Here is a 16081-nt window from a genome sequence, read left to right on the forward strand (position 1 = left end):
GACCTGCTCTCCTTTTTCTTAAAGTTCCCAGTCCCCCTGCCCAAAAGGTGCTCAAACCATGGTTTGAATTGAGGTTCATGCATTCCTTTGCATGATGTCCTTTGCTAAGAGCTTTTATTTAATGGATTTTTTTTAATTTAATGGATTTTTATACTGCCACAGACCAAAGTCTCTGGTGCATTTGAAAGGGCTGGACAGGTCCACTAACTACTTTATATAACTGTAGCTTATTTATTATTTACTTATTATCTTTATTTATGTATCATATTTTATACCACCTGATATGTAAATCTCTAGGCGGTGTACAAACCCCAACATTAAAATCTCAGGTTAAAATACATAAAACACAATAAATTATAACTAAAAGCCTGTGAGAACAGGTGAGTCTTGAGGGTCTTCCTGAAAACAAACAGAGAAGGAGATGCTCTTAGTTCAGCAGGGAGCATATTCCAAAGCCCTGGGGCAGCCACAGAGAAAGCCCCGTCCCGATACACCACCAGACGAGCCAGTGGCAACCGCAACCGGACCTCTCCAGAAGATCGTAAAAGGTGGGCGGGTGCATTACAGAGGCGGCGCTCTCTCAAATAGCCTGGTCCCAAGCCATTAAGGTCTTTATAGGTAATAACCAGCACTTTGTATTTCATCCAGAAACAAATCGGCAACCAGTACAGTTCTTTCAAAACTGGTGTTATATGGTCCCTTCATGTAGTCCCAGAGACCAATCTGGCTGCCGCTTATCTTGCTGCTCTGTGTCATGGTTTTATGTTGGATTGAGTTGGTTTTATGTTGGATTGGATTAAGCTGATTAAATGTTCATATTTTTGGTATTATGGATTGTTAGCCACCTAAAGTGCCTTTTTTGAGGCAGAACTGTGTGGTAGAAAATTTTAAAACAAGTTGGTAAGAACTAATCTGCCTACTTTCCTTTCACTATCCCTACAGCTGGACTAAATTTGGTCCAAATTGAATAGGCAGTTCACAAGTTACCCCACTTGTGCCTCAAACATTCATGCATCTCCCATCTTGTATTGGGGTGGATCGTGATTGTCGTCATCATCATCATCATTATCATCATCATCACCACAAACTATGGCACTGAGGTGTCTCTATGTATCCCTACAACTGTACCAAATGTGGTCCAAACTGGTTCCTACTTGCATCTCAAACATTTACATGTCTGCCATCTTGAATCAGGGTGGATGACATCATTACAAAGTATGCCATTGAGGCCTCTCTCTGTCCCTACACCAATAGCAAATTTGGATCAAACTGGTTAGGCGTTTCACAAGTTAGCACAATTGCACCTCAAATGTCCATGTGACCGCCATCTTGGATCGGGGTGAATGACATCATCACAAACTACACCACTGAGGTGTTGCTCTCCCCCTGCTAAATAAAGAGAATCACTACTTTTAAAAGGTGCCTTTTTTGCTCAGTTAGCAGGCAACATAAGTCATGGCTTGTCTTAGTACAGAAAAGAGAAGATTCCATGAAGCACTATGGTGGCTCTCCAACTTCTGGAAGAGGAGACGCCTCCATATTCCCATAAAACACTGAAGACCATACTTAGATGTGGAAACTCAGTTCATGTGATCTCTCTTCCTCTTTCCCCCACTAGAGGAATTCTGCAAACCAGGCCTTTGTGCAAATGAGTTTCCACATCTGGTTCACAATAGATATTATCTGTGCAGTGCAGGAATGTGAGAGGTGTATGTGATGGAGGCGGGGAGGTTCACACCACTCTTTGGCCATGCAAACTGAAGGTCAGTCCTGGGCATTGTTGCTCTGCTCTACTATGAGATTCTAAGACAACGTCATGGAGCAATGGATAGTCAGCTTTAGTACATGAGAAGTTAAATGAAGCAGGAGTCCAGCAGATGGATGAGTTATAACCTCTAATGCCCTTAACAGCTTAGGTCCAGTATCTTTAAGAGAACATCTTCTCCATTAGAAGCCCCACCACCCATTGAGACCATCCGGAGAGGTCTGCCTGTAGTTGTCACCAGCTTGACTGGTGGCTGCACAGGGACGGACCTTCTCTGTTGCCATTCTGAGGCTTCGGGATCTGCTACTTGCTGAAGTCAGAGCTACCCCACCTCTGATAGTTTTTAAGAAGATGCTTAAACCACATTTGTTCACCCAAGCTTTTAACTAGATGTATAATGTGAACTTGTTTTAATTGCTGTTTTAATTCTGTTGTAAACAGTCCAGAGACACAATTTTGGGGTGGTATTCAAATATACTAAGATAGATAGATAGATAGATAGATAGATAGATAGATAGAGATAGACAGATGCTCTATCTTCCACAGGCTTAGGTCCAAGGTATGTAAGAGAAAACCTTCTTCTTTATGAACCCCGCCACCTATTAAGATCAACTGGGGAGGTCCAGTTGTGGTTGCCACTGGCTCAGTTGTTGGCAACTCAAAACCAGGCCTTTTCTAGGGCAGCCCCAGTTCCTAACAAAATGAGAATCTCTCCTTCTCTGGATGTTTTTATTAAAAAATAGAACACATACCTATTTAATCCGTCTTTTGATAGTTTTAAGTTTTAGAGTTTTATCTATATTTTAAATTATTTCAATTGTATCAATGTTTTAATTGTGCTTTTAGATTGTAAGTCACCCAGAGATATAAAAACCAGCGGTATAAAAATTGAATAAATAAATAAAATAAGTAAATCATATAGGACTGTCATGACTCCTACCAGAGCCAGAGGAGGAGTGGGGAGTTCACTGGGGTGAATCCTTGTCTGTAAGGGACTCAGAGTAGGCGGCCACCGTCCAATTTATTTTGCTGTGGGAAAACCCACTTTCCATATAAGATTCCTGGGGCGGGGGGCAGTGAAGTGGCAAAACCCTCCCTAGAAGGGGCTGAGCATCCCTAGGTTTCCAGAGGTGTGTGACTAAGGCAGACCCACAATGAAGTGTAGTGCACTTCATCAACAAGAGCTTATTATTCGATTAAAAGAAATACAAAAGTATGCAATGAGAACAACCGTCTATTCATAAAGCAGATTGCAAGAGAGAGAGAGGGAGTTTTACTAACCAGGCAACTCAAATTCAAGCAATATAATAAGGGAAAATAACTTCCCTTGTGCGTCTAACTGAACTGGCCCCTGTTTTTCTACTACTCACCGGCAGGGCCCTTCCTGCTGTTTCTAGCCCCGCAAATCCCCAGCAGCTTCTCAGCCCACTGCTTTCTCAGGGCACTCTTGGGACAGACTAACTAGCAGAACAAAGCTCTCTCTTCTTCTGCTGGTGGCTGTGAATGTAGTCGCGCCCCCAGTCCTCTGGATTGGTCCTTCTGTTTTGATTTCCCCTTCATTAGGAAACTCCCACACTCCCAGCAGTTGTCCTAAGTGAGACCTAGTCCTCCCTCAAATCCTTACCATCACTACAAGGGCAATATAGAAATATGTCACCCAAGCAAGCAAATGAAGAATAGGAGATGGCTTCAATTATTCCACTGCAAGCCACCATCACCCACAGCTGTCCTAGGCATTCCTCTGCGGCAAATTTAGCATAATGGCCAATCTAGACCTTGTTTATGCTTCCTCTGGCACTCAACGAAGTTGGGATTTTATTGCCAGCTGCTCATAGTAATGGCTCTCCCCAGGCCATACGATTGATATTCTCTTCCCACCCCTCAACCTGCTGCACTTTTCAGCTGTGGCCTTTGTGAGGAAAGGGGAAGGAGATGTGCAAGACCTTCTCAGACATCATTCAGATTTTATCCCTGGGATTATAGCCTGCATAATCAATTATCTATGCTAGGTCAAGATGCATGAAACAAATCATGTTGGCCTCTCTGCTATGTCAATGGATATCTTTACGCATCTTAAAAATAATGTGGCACTCAAAAATATTACCCTGGGAGGCATGTGTGCATTGCTCAGTGACCTTTCAGTGCGCCGGTTAACGGACAACTAGAAATGCACAAATGACTCACAGACAGAAATGCCTATGCCCATTCCACATTATACTCTGTGATGCTGCCAACAGTGGGTAGCAGAGCTATTTCTAATCATGGAGAAACGTATACACTCGCTGGGGGTGGGGGAACAACCTTAATCAAACATAACCTATGCAGGGCTCTTTTCAGAACCTGTATATATGGGTGGAAATGAACAGTCTAATCTGAAGAACTTCTGTAGTGGATTGTTTTATTTCAGGAACTGCCAGAACCAATAATCAGTGACTGTTCCAACTAGAGACTGAACACTGGTCGAAATGCAGACACTTGGCTGGATTTTCCTTATTCTCAGAGAGCGCTATTGGGTGTTCCAGAAACATGGCGAAAGTGGAAGCATAAGCCAACTGGGCTCCCAGTTCCCACACTTCTGGCTCTTGTCTAAAGAGTTGGGAGATATGCTTTTTTAAAAAAAAGTTTAAGACATACATATCTTCCCATGCAGAACATGCACCTTCTCTTTCAGACATGCCCAGGAAGCATAAAAGAGGAAGCAGAAGACTCCCTCTCCCGCTCAAATTCTTTCTTCTCTAGGGGCCTGTTCAGATGTAATGGGGAACTGGAGGTCCCTTCACCAGTGGTTACCAAACCTGAATGTCTGAACCGGGAATTGGAGGTCCAAAATAAAAAATGGACCGGTGGTTTTCCAACCCTAACTGCAATTTTTATCTTTGGTTTATACTGAGTTACGCCACCAATAATTGCATTTTGTTGGCACCTCCATTAGATCTAATCCAGGGATTGGAGCTTGCCTTGACTCAGACTTGAGGGAGGAAGCGTCTCTCTAGCTCCGGCACCTTTTGGTTGTGCATGCTGTCCTTCAAGACATAAGGAAGCCCACACAGCCAACTCCCCTGGCTCTCTGCAGTCTCAGACCGGAGAGCAGGGGAGAAGGGGAGTGGAACCATGGTTCCACTGGACCCATGGTTCTGTATGTTGACTGAACCAGCCCTTTGCCTCTGGAAGGAAGAGGAGGAATCTGGAAACCCAGTCCTATGAAGAACTGAGCCCTCCCCGCTAGCAAGCTTAGTGGACAAAGGTGGGCAGCAGTAGGCTCTCCTCCACTGAAGGTTTAGGCTGGCCAATCCTCTACCAGGGATGCTGTAGCAGTTTTCTGCACTAGGCAGAGCGTTGGACTGGAAGACCTCCAAGGTCCCTTCCAACTCAAACATTCTATGACAGTCCTCCTCCTCCTCCAGCATGTAGCATTATTTAGATTTCTCAGATGTCCCAGGGCCCTAACACCACACCAGGGGACAGGGGATCTGAAAAATCAAAATGGCCCCAACAGAGGATGCCCACTATGATACTGCTGCCGCCTGCTATTTTACATTAAGTTTTAAAACATAAAAGAGCAGCCTTGCTGGATCAGGCTCAAGGCCTATCTAGTCCAGCATCCTGTTTCCCACCATGGCCTACCAGATGTCTCTGGGAAGCCCACAGGCAAGAGATGCCCAGGGAAGCCCACAGTCCCCTACAAGTGGTACTCAGAGGACTCCTGCCTCCAAGCCTGGAGGGAGCAGACTAATAGGCATTAATAGATCTCTGTGAATTTGTATAAGCCCCTTTTAAAGCTTGCCAGGAGGCAGGGCCAATGTGGAAGGGGGAGGACCAGCAGGTGTATGGTGCATGCCTGCCCTCAGCACCAGGAAGGCATTTCTCCTTTAGCACCAGTGCTCTGGTGGTGGCAGCACTGAAGGAGAAGAACATCCCAGCTAGCCTCCCCAATGCTGGGCACATTGGTGTGGATCAGGAGACCCGTGGAAATGCCATGTATACTTACTACTACCCAATCCTGTGGCACCCCACACTGGTATCCAGCATACAGATAGACTCCCATCAGAAGTTCTGATCAGGAAGATTTTCATACACTTTCATGCATAAGGGGAATGCTATTCCAAACACTTAAATGGAAAATGAAGGATTATATCACAATTAATTGCTTTATTTGTGTTGCAAACGAATTCGTCACGTATCTGCTGTGCAAAGGACAATTAACTTACCCTTTCCAATGTAATTTCTTCAAATTCATATTCAATTTCTGTTCCATTGACCTAAAAAAGATGATACAGAGAAAACTATTAATACCTGTGGGAGATAAGGAGGGAAAGCCCTAGGTTTTTATGAGGGCAAGAGTTCTTTCAGCTGTGATGAGCACTATCTTTCCAAATGACAACCCAAGTCAGTAATATTTCCTCAGCTGGAATAAATGAAGAATTCCATGCATGGGAGAATTGAATTGCATTATGCTAAGGACAAAACTGCTCTATGAAAAAGGTAATTGCCACCCGCTCATTCTCTTCTTTGAGGAGTCTGGCTAAACCAAGGGTTCTCAGACTTGGGTCCCCAGATGCTATTGGACTAGAAATCCCATCATCCCGGGAGTTGTAATCCAACAACATCTGGGGACCCTAGTTTGAGAACCCCTGGGATAAGTGTATTAGGACATATCCTCCAAACGCCAATTAATCAGTCTGCTGAAGTATACCTGTTAATTTGCACATTCATTGTATAGTATACAGTAAAAACAATCATGGTGAGCTGCCACCCAGAGGTTTCCCCATACCTGAAGTTAATCTTAAAATTAAGATTAAGAGCCCACTGCTCTGGGCTCCTTCGAGGAAGAGCAGGATATAAATAAAATAAAATAAAATAAAATAAAATAAAAAATTAAAAAAAATGCATCAGATGAAGCAGGCTCTTGGCTATGAAACACATGCCACAATCAACGTGTTGGTCTTAAATATTGCAAACCATTATCTGATTTGTAGGGAAAGATCACTACACTTCTAAAAAATCAGTCATTTACAGCTTAGCAAGTATAATGAACCTCCCCATGTATTTTCCTGCACGGAGTGACCTGATTTATCTCCTAAAATGCAGATATTTTTTAGGATAAGGATGAGGTTAGTAATCCCCTCCTACCCAGCATGGCTTGCATTAGACCTGTCATATCCAGCTTCTGGGGAGGCTGGCATCCAGGGCTTCAGCAGGTATTAGCTATGTAGCTCCACAGATCCATCACAATCACTACCTTGCTAGCTGCTGAGAAGTGCCTGGCCTCCTCATTAGCCACTGGAGCACTTCCCCTCCTGATACCACATTGTTGCTCTGCTTGCAGGAACCTGAGCCAAGTCTCAACCATTTTGCAAAAGGAGCCATTTAATTAAAAGACTTCATATTCTCAGAGCTGCAGCGCCCCCATGGCTGTGATTTGCTGTCTGGGAAGCATAAAATAATAGAGAATGTTCCAACACCATTGGATGGCTCCAGTAGCCAATAAGAAACCAATGCTCTTAAAACACTGGGTAAACCATAATATTGGAGTTCCCATAACAGGCCTACCATGCTTCCATAACATACTGCCCAGAACCTACCAAATGACATGACACCTTATGAAAACTCTCTTCACAAAATCAATGATTAATTTCCATTGCGGGAGGGGCAGGAGAAATTGCTTCACGTTCCTCTCCTTATGAAGGGATTCAATATTGGTGTTAAGACTAACAGAACATTGTCATCTCTTGGTGCTTTGAAGGCAGCACCAGAGTCAAAGACCACCTCCAAGACTCCCATAGTTGGCCAGCGAGAAAGACTTCTGCAAGATTGGCCAACTGCAATGCAAGATGCCATTGTCCACTCAATACCTCAGCATAACTGGTCCAGCACAACAGTGGCCTATCTGCAGCTCTCCAGCTGTTGTAGAACCCCTGCTGCAATTTAGAGCAGCAGGAGATGATGGGAACAGCTTGGCCACCTCCGGTCTAGCAGAACAAACTGTGTCCAGGAGCATCTGTTCCACTTCATCCCTCAAATAATATCTCAGGTATAGCCTCATTTATGTCACCATGGGTTTGCAGCACAGCACACTTGACCTGGGAGCTGTCCATCCCCTGCTCTTCTGCCTGCACCCCATACTCCGTTCTTGGCTCCTTCCATCTCAGACTTAGCATCTCCTTACATATTCAGCAAGTCTTTGATCTCATTTGTTATTTACTGGTCTTGTTTAATCTTCCTTATGAGGCAAGACTGCAACACCAGGGGCTTTAGTATTAAAAAAAGATGACTGTGGGGAGACATGATAGAGGTCTTGTGGTAGCAAGCATGACTTGTCCCCTTAGCTAAGCAGGTTCTACCCTGGTTGCATATGAATGGGAGACTTGATGTGTGAACACTGTAAGATATTCCCCTCAGGGGATGGAGCTGCTCTGGGAAGAACAAAAGGTTCCAAGTTCCCTCCCTGGCAGCATCTCCAAGATAGGGCGGAGAGAAATTCCTGCCTGCAACCTTGGAGAAGCCACTGCCAGTCTGTGAAGACTATACTGAGCTAGATAAACCAATGGTCTGATTCAGTATATGGCAGCTTCCTATGTTCCTATGTCTATAAAATCATGCAGGGTGTGGAGAAAGTCAACAGAGATAAATTTTTCTCCCTCTCACGTAACACTAGAACCAGGGGTCATCCCATCAAATTAATTGCCAAGAAATTTAGGACCAACAAAAGAAAGTACTTTTTCACACAATGCATAATCAACTTGTGTAATTCTCTATCACAAGATGTGGTGACAGCCAGCAACCTGGGTAGCTTTAAGAAGGGTTTGGATAACTTCATGGAGGAGAGGTCTATCAATGGCTACTAGTCTTCTGGCTATAGGCCACCTCCAGTCAAAGGAAGATGCCTCTTAATACCAGTTGCAGGGAAGAAACAGCAAGAGAGAGGGTGTGCTCTCATCTCTAGCCTGTGGGCGTCTCAGAAGCATTTGGTGGGTCACTGTGTGAAACAGGATGCTGGAGTTGATGGGCCTTGGGCCTGATCCAGCAGGGCTGTTCTTATATTCTTACATTCCAAGTGCAAGCCACCTCCAACATTTTTCCCCTGAAGAAGTGACTTGTAGCTGTAATAATTACATTTATTAAAGTAAAAGAATGTGTTATTTATTTTAATAAATAAATTTACAATAAGCAGAAGACCAATGATGACCTGCAGTGACCATGGCACAGACCATTCTTGGCTGCATGCCTGTTCCCCATCACATCACAAGATTATTATTTTTAAGTGTATATTTCTGATAGAACGCTTTGCACAAACAAAATGCATCAACTTGCAAATTCCTGCCTTCAACCTTGCCAAGTGAAGCCACTGGGGATAACTCAGGACAACTAGCTTAAGGATGGTGGCCTGCACTGAGCAGATATGTGGGCTGGCTCACTTTTGCATCACACTGGGGGACGGAAGCTAATACCCAGCTAGAAGCACATTTGCAGCATTGGTGTCCCCAAGAGAGTTCAGCTTCTCCAAGTTCTTCCTGTTGTTCCTTTCTAGGGAGAGATGAAAAATACAAAAACCTCCCCACCGCCCACAAGTGGTACCTCTGCCAACTGACAATTTCCATAGTGTGACTCATGATTATTAATTTATCTTTTTTAACCAAGTGGCTTTGGGTTGTGTTCTTTTTTTGAGGTGTGTAGACAAAAAGAAAAAAGATTCGTAAGAACATAAGAACAGTCCTGTTGGATCAGGCACAAGGCCCATCTAGTCCAGCATCCTGTTTCACACTGTGGCCCACCAGATGCCTCTGAGAAGTCCACAGGCAAGAGGTACGTGCACGCCCTTTTTCCTGCTGTTGCTCCCCTGCAACTGGTATTGAGAGGCATCGTGCCTCTGAGGCTGGAGATGGCCCACAGCCATCAGACTAGTAGCCATTAATAGACTTGTCCGCCATGAATCTGTCTAAGCCCCTTTTAAAGACATCCAAGCTGGTGACCATCACCACATCCCATGGCAAAGAATTCCATAGATTAATTATACGCTGTGTGAAAAAGTACTTCCTCTTGTCGGTCCTAAATTTCCCAACCTTCAGTTTCATGAGCTTCTAGTGTTGGAAGAGAGGGAGAAAAATGTCTCTCTGTCCATCCTCTCCACTCCACGCATAATGTTATACACCTCAATCATGTGTGTATGAAATTGGTCCAGATTTGAACCAAACCGGAAAAAACGGTTTTGTGCACATCCCTATTAAAATTATCAAATGAGAACGAATCAGCCCTTTAAAAAAAAAACAAAAAACACCTCTACATAGAATTAGAATTTTGGTTGGAATAACAAATCTAATTCTAACGACCTAGAAAAAACAAACTTATCACAGTTAAGGAAACCAAAATCACACAAAGCAATATGCAGCACACCATTCTCATTTTCTCCTACTGAGAGATATAATATTTGTTCTTCTCACCTGACTTAATTTGTAAATCAGAACACAGATCGTTAAACACCCAGTGAAATCTGTGCAAACATTCCTACAACCATCTTTCACATCCACGTAAGAACATTTTGGGCTGTGGAGACTTTTCAACGGTCACACAATGGTCCTTAGGGATATGAGGCAGGACATGGCTATTTTGGGGTTATAGCATCTTTGCCATTTCTCTGAGTGGCTCCCTCCCTCCCTTCTGACTACTGTATTTATTTTTATTATTGTAGCAGGTGGGAAGTCCAATATAGGTTATGAACATTGCTCCGTAAGGCATTTCTTTGCTTCACTGCATATGAGTCAAGTTCCCTTTGTGTTAAGTTATTATTTATGCAGCAAAGCTGAGCAAGGAGGGGAAGAACAGGAGGAATGCTGAGAGTCAAGAATCCTTTAGGAAGCAAAGTATGTCCTGAGTATCTACAGTCTGAATTAACATAAGCTCTATTAACGGGTGTGAGGAGTCAACTGTATAAAGTTGACAGGGAGCAGGAAGTTGCCAGAGTCCCAGTCAGAGTTTTAACCTGAACCTTCTCCAGACCTCTCCTTATATGTAAAGGAAGGTACTGTACATAAAATTGTCAGAGATGAGAGAGTGCTTCACCTAATGACCCTAAATGGTCTATGTGGGCAAACTAAGGAGTTTTTTCCACTGTTTCTTCCACTGCGTCATGGGTAAGCATCACAGCTGAGCTGAAGGCAGCAGTCACTAGTGCAAGGCTCAACACCAGGACTGGAAGAGCTAGGAAACCAGTCAGGACAGGGGTGAAGCCAAGTAGACAGTCAGGACTCAAACCAGTAGCTGAAGGTCATAAATCTTCTTACCAGTGGTCAAGCTGAGCGAACAGATCAAGGAAGCAAGCAGGATAAACGCCTAACAAGTCAACCTTGATAGCAAGGCAAGGCTGGTTCCAAGGCAGGAAGTTCTAATACATTTCCTGCTTGGAAAGAGAACCAATGACTGGTCTCACTGGGCGGGGCGAGACAAGGGCTCTAAAGACTCAATGGCTGCTGCAGTGCATTGATTGGTGACTAGAGGCAGCAGAATATGAAGCCCTACCTTAGGCAGAACTTGACAGATTAGGCAGGTGGGAGCTCAGTAGCAATCTGTTGTCTTTTATCTGTTGTCTTGTTTTTATGCCTGTTTTTAGCTTGATGTTTTTACTGCTTTTTACTGTATGTTTTTAATTTTTGTAAACCGCCTTGGGGTTTTCTTTTAATGAAAGGCGGTATAAAAATGTAAAAATAAATAAATAAATAAATAAATAAATAATCTGCATATTGGACGACTACTGAGCAGTATGAGATTGTTATAAGGAAGAGCACGAGGCAAGGCTACAACACCTGGGGCTTTTTAGTTTAGAAAAAAGACAACTGAGTGGAGACATGATAGAAGTCTATATAATCACACGGAGAAAGTTAATAGAGGGTATTTTTCTCTCTCCCTCTTGCATAACACTAGAACCATGAAACTGATTGTCAAGGAATTTAGGACTGACAAAAGGAAGTACTTTTTCACAAAACACATAATCAACCTATGGAATCCTCTGCCACAAGATATGGCAACAGCCAACAGCCTGGATGGGGTTTAGATATTCATGGATATTTAAGAGGGGTTTAGATATTCATGGAGGACAGGTCTATCAATGGCTACTAGTCTGAGGGCTATAGATCACCTCCAGCCTCACGAGGGAAGATGCCTCTAAAAACCAGTTGCAAGGGAGTAACAGTAGGAGGGCATGCTCTCACCTCCTGCCTGTTGCCTTCTTAGAGGCATCTGGTGGGCCAGTGTGGAAAACAGGAGGCTGGACCAGATAGGCCTTGGGCCTGATCCAGCAGGGCTTTTCTTATGTTCTTATGAGAATGATTATAATGTTCCATGCATTTAATAACATATTTTGTCTCCATGATAGTTCTATAGGATAAGCCAGCATTATCTCCATTTTGCAGATAGGAAGCATGCCCTCACCTCTTTCCTGTGGTCTTCCCAGAGGAATCTGGTGGACCGCTGTGGAAAACAGGATGCTGGACTAAATAGGCCTTTGGCCTGATCCAGCAGGGCTGTTCTAATGGGGCTGAAAGAATGTGGGGAACAGCTAGTGAGTTTATGACTGAGGTAAGATTTTAACTGGGGGCTTTCAAGCTCACACTCTTCACCAATGTGCTACGTCTGTGATTTCTTTTAAATAGATTATGCACTTCATATTTCTTGGTTGACTTCAAAAGGAGGAAGGGGGTGGGAACCCAACAACATACTGGCTTTCCTAATCCAGGTTTCTCATTGCCTATCAGTGTTCACTTGGGAGTTGCATAGAGTAGGCTTCATATTAAGTCGACCTCTCAAAAGCACATGAGATTCTCATTGCAGCAGAAAGCAATAGCATATAATGGATTTAGTAGGATTCAATAAGGCCAGATTCACTTCTGTGCCATGGAGTGTGCCATTTACTGGACAGTTTCATAAGTGCTGGACTTGGTTTGCATTTCAATCTGCTCCATACTGTGAGGCCTCAGGGGAGGCTGATAGATAACTGAGCATATAATGCAGAACAAGTCAACATCCAACTGCACACTCTTGGCCACTGTTCGTCAGCATTTCTGGGTGACTGAATTGCCTATTTCTCTCTAAAGGGCCTTCTCTTTAACAACAGTGTCCCAGTATAAACCCAATGGCCAAACCACAAGAACAGCCCTGCTGGATCAGGCCCAAGGCCCATCTAGTCCAGCATCCTGTTTCACTCAGTGGCCCACCAGATCCCACTGGAGAGGGGCATGCCCTCTCTCCTGCTGTTACTCCCCTGCTACTGGTACTCAGAGGCAACCATATCTTGGGCTCATGTGCTTCCTCCTCCCAGCACATGCTCCAGTTAGGGATGAACAAGAATTTTGTGTCCCATTACCCCATTTCTTTTCATTTGCTAGAATCATGTTGTTAGTTATTCATTTGCGACTCTTGCATTAGTTTTCAGAACTCCCATTCGTTCTCATTGCTTACAATGGGAGACTAGGCTGCTGGGTCACAAAGCTCCTCTGAGAGCTGGGGGCGCAACTACAATTAGGCAAGGGGAGGCGGTTGTCTGGGGGGCCCCACGCCTTGAGGGGCCCCCCAGAGGCAAGTCCCATGACTCCCCAACACCCGGCAAGCTTCCTTCATCATTCTGAATGATCCTTCCTACGTATTTCTTCCTTCGACCTGGATAGTATCTCTCTGTCTCCCTCCCTTCCTGTCTCCCTCCCTGCCTGCCTCCCTCCTTGTAGGCTCCTCCTCTTTCCCCATCTAGCCACCTTTCTCTGGCATTGGTTACTGACTTTTGGCAGGGTTGCCTTTTATGGGAAGGGGGCCGGGGCAGCCAAAAAGGAGGAAAACCAGGCACTGGGGGTGGGGGCAGCGTAGCCTCCCATCTGTGAAAAGGCTCTCCACCCACCACCACCACCGCTCATTCCTTCCAGGGCAAAGCGTCTGCAAGGGGCAGGGGGCTGGGTCCTGAATGAATCCTCTTTATTTTCCTTCCTGCCTCTCTCTCTCTGGAGTCCCTGGATCCCCTTTTCCTCCCCACCTCACCCTCCCAAGTTTTCTTCATCACACACTCATTCATTCTCCGTCCCCTCCTGCCTTCCCTTCCCTTCCGAGGCAGATTTGAATAGAACATTTTTTCGCCGTGGAAAGGGCATCGGGGCTGGGCGACTTCTGGCTTGCCTGCTCAAAAGAGAACTTGTTTGGGAAGCTGCTTTCAAGAGCCTGCCCTGCTTTGAGTGGCATCGCCTCCCTAGCAGAGACGGAGGAGGCTTGTTACGCGCCCGTGTGTGTATGCACGCGCAAGAGAGAGAGCTGGCTGGCTGCTCAGTCACAGAGAGGTGTGTTTATGTCTGAGGAAAGAGAAAATACTAGCTGGGGTGTGTGTAGGGGGGGATAGGAATTAAAGGCGGACTGGCTGAGGGAAACAGCTCCGTATGGTGTCAGAACTTCTTGCAGCCGCACTCCACCTGGGTTGACAGGGTGGGGATTCACAAAGGCAACAACCCTCCTTTTTTATTTTTGCAGCCTCTCTTCCTCAGACAGACACCTGAGCGGCCGTAGCTTTTGCCCTCCTCCTCCCTCGCTTTGTCCTGCTGAGGCCGCTGCAGGCGAGGAGGGCAGAGCAGTTGCCTGAACTCCCAAGCATGCGAGGCAAGCCCAGTAGCTGCAGGTTCTCCGGCAGGGCAGCTCTCCTGTAGACCTAAAACTAGAGTATGCACTAAGTGGCCAGCTTACAAAATGTCTTTACAGTTTCTCCACCACCCCACACCCCACTGCCTCCAAGAATGTTTGAATAATGCAACCAACTCCCCATGTTGCTGCTTCAATGCTTGCTTGTCCTGCTGATCAAGAAAAATGTTTCCTTCTATTTGTCAAGGTTATCCAGTTGTGGTGAAGGAGAGGAAAGCAGTGGGGGAGGGAGGGGGCCCATTTTAAAATCTCATCTCTGGGCCCCCTCCAACCTTGCTACACCCCTGGCAGAGAGCATTGCAGCCACAGAGGGCCTCAGCACCCAAGTGTGTGCTGCCACATCTTTTGAGTGTGCCGGACCTCCGTGAGGCTTTGGGACAGGCCAAGACATTGAGGTGTGGCACCCAGAGGCAAGGCCGACAGGACCAGAAGTGCACAAAGGGGCAGGACTTCTGGAGGCAGGGAGGCCATGCTCAGTGTATTCAGGGCTATTTATGAAGGCTAGGTCAATTATGATGGTGGTCTCTGTAGAGACAGGGGACGTGGTTGAGGTCCTCCAGGGAGAGGCTCAACGAGAGGACTGACCTGGCTGGAGGAGGAATCGGGTGGTGTAAACTCTCTCCCCAGCATACTCTGAGACCTCAGGGGAAGACAAAGAATTGCCTGCAGGAGAATTTGCTTGGTTCCAAACTCAGAAGGCATGGACAATGCATATGGAGCTTTGGAATGAATGAGGCTGAAGACTAGGTAGGAAAAGTGTCCTATCCAGGTTTGGGAGCTGTGCACACTCCCAATTTTCAGTTGTGTTGGGGGCACATGAGCTGCATGTAGGTCAGTACTATCCTACCGAGCGTTCATACCTAGCATTTTACCAAGGTAGGAGGAAAAGCTGACCTACCCAGCTCCTGTCTCCCACAAAATCACTTTCCCCTCCTCCCACCTAGTTTTGCTCCCACACAACCAAAAATGGGGAGTATGCATAGCTCCCAAACCTGGGCAGGACACTTTTCCTAACCAGTTTTCAGTTTTGTGCACAACTTCAATGACCAGATGAACCAAATGGGCCCCATTCAATTCATGTTTTCATTTGTTTCAAAACTAATGCACATCTTTACTTCCTGGTTTGCAAGAGTGTAAAGTGAAGTCTAAATTGGGCAAATGATTGTTTCTGCAAACAAACCATCATGAGAAACCCAATTCAAACCATGGTTTAGAATTCGGAATGAAGCCGCTACCCATGCAGTGTGATTCACAATGACCAATGAACTGTAATTCACAGCCACCAATGAAGACTATTAAACTGGAGTTTATGTACACCTTGTTTATGTACACTAAGGATGACCACCTGGTGGCATCTGAACTACCTTTGATCTTGCTGTTATTCTCCGTTATTCTTTGGGACCCTTTGCCCTTCATGAACCAGTTGAAGTGGCCAGTGGTCCTCTCACTTTGCTTCTGACTTGGCAGAAGGAATAAACACCCTGGGTTTTCTTACTTGGGAATAAATACCCTTGAATTTATTTGAAGAATAAATTCTTCAAAGTTGATCATTTCATCTTTCCCAAGGTACATTGGAAGTAAGATTTGCAGAACATTTCCCATTAAAAAGGATATACAGATGGATCATGATTTATTGCAGCTCACCCCACATATACC

At 45.1% G+C, this 16081-nt stretch overlaps 1 protein-coding gene across 27 annotated transcripts in view; it reads right to left on the reverse strand.

The window, feature by feature from the left end:
* Nucleotides 1–16081, reverse strand: part of DLG2 (discs large MAGUK scaffold protein 2) — a 1429269-nt gene that overhangs the window by 444824 nt on the left and 968364 nt on the right. For all 27 annotated transcript variants that reach the window (XR_008318273.1, XR_008318272.1, XM_053304274.1 and 24 more), the window contains one exon: nucleotides 5974–6024. Coding sequence is in view for 25 of the 27 variants with exons in the window: in XM_053304274.1 (XP_053160249.1) it covers nucleotides 5974–6024 (51 nt within the window). In the remaining 2 variants the exon portion in view is untranslated. The remainder of the gene's footprint in view (nucleotides 1–5973; nucleotides 6025–16081) is intronic.

Source organism: Hemicordylus capensis, chromosome 3, assembly GCF_027244095.1.
Source record: "Hemicordylus capensis ecotype Gifberg chromosome 3, rHemCap1.1.pri, whole genome shotgun sequence".
Lineage (NCBI taxonomy): Eukaryota > Metazoa > Chordata > Lepidosauria > Squamata > Cordylidae > Hemicordylus > Hemicordylus capensis.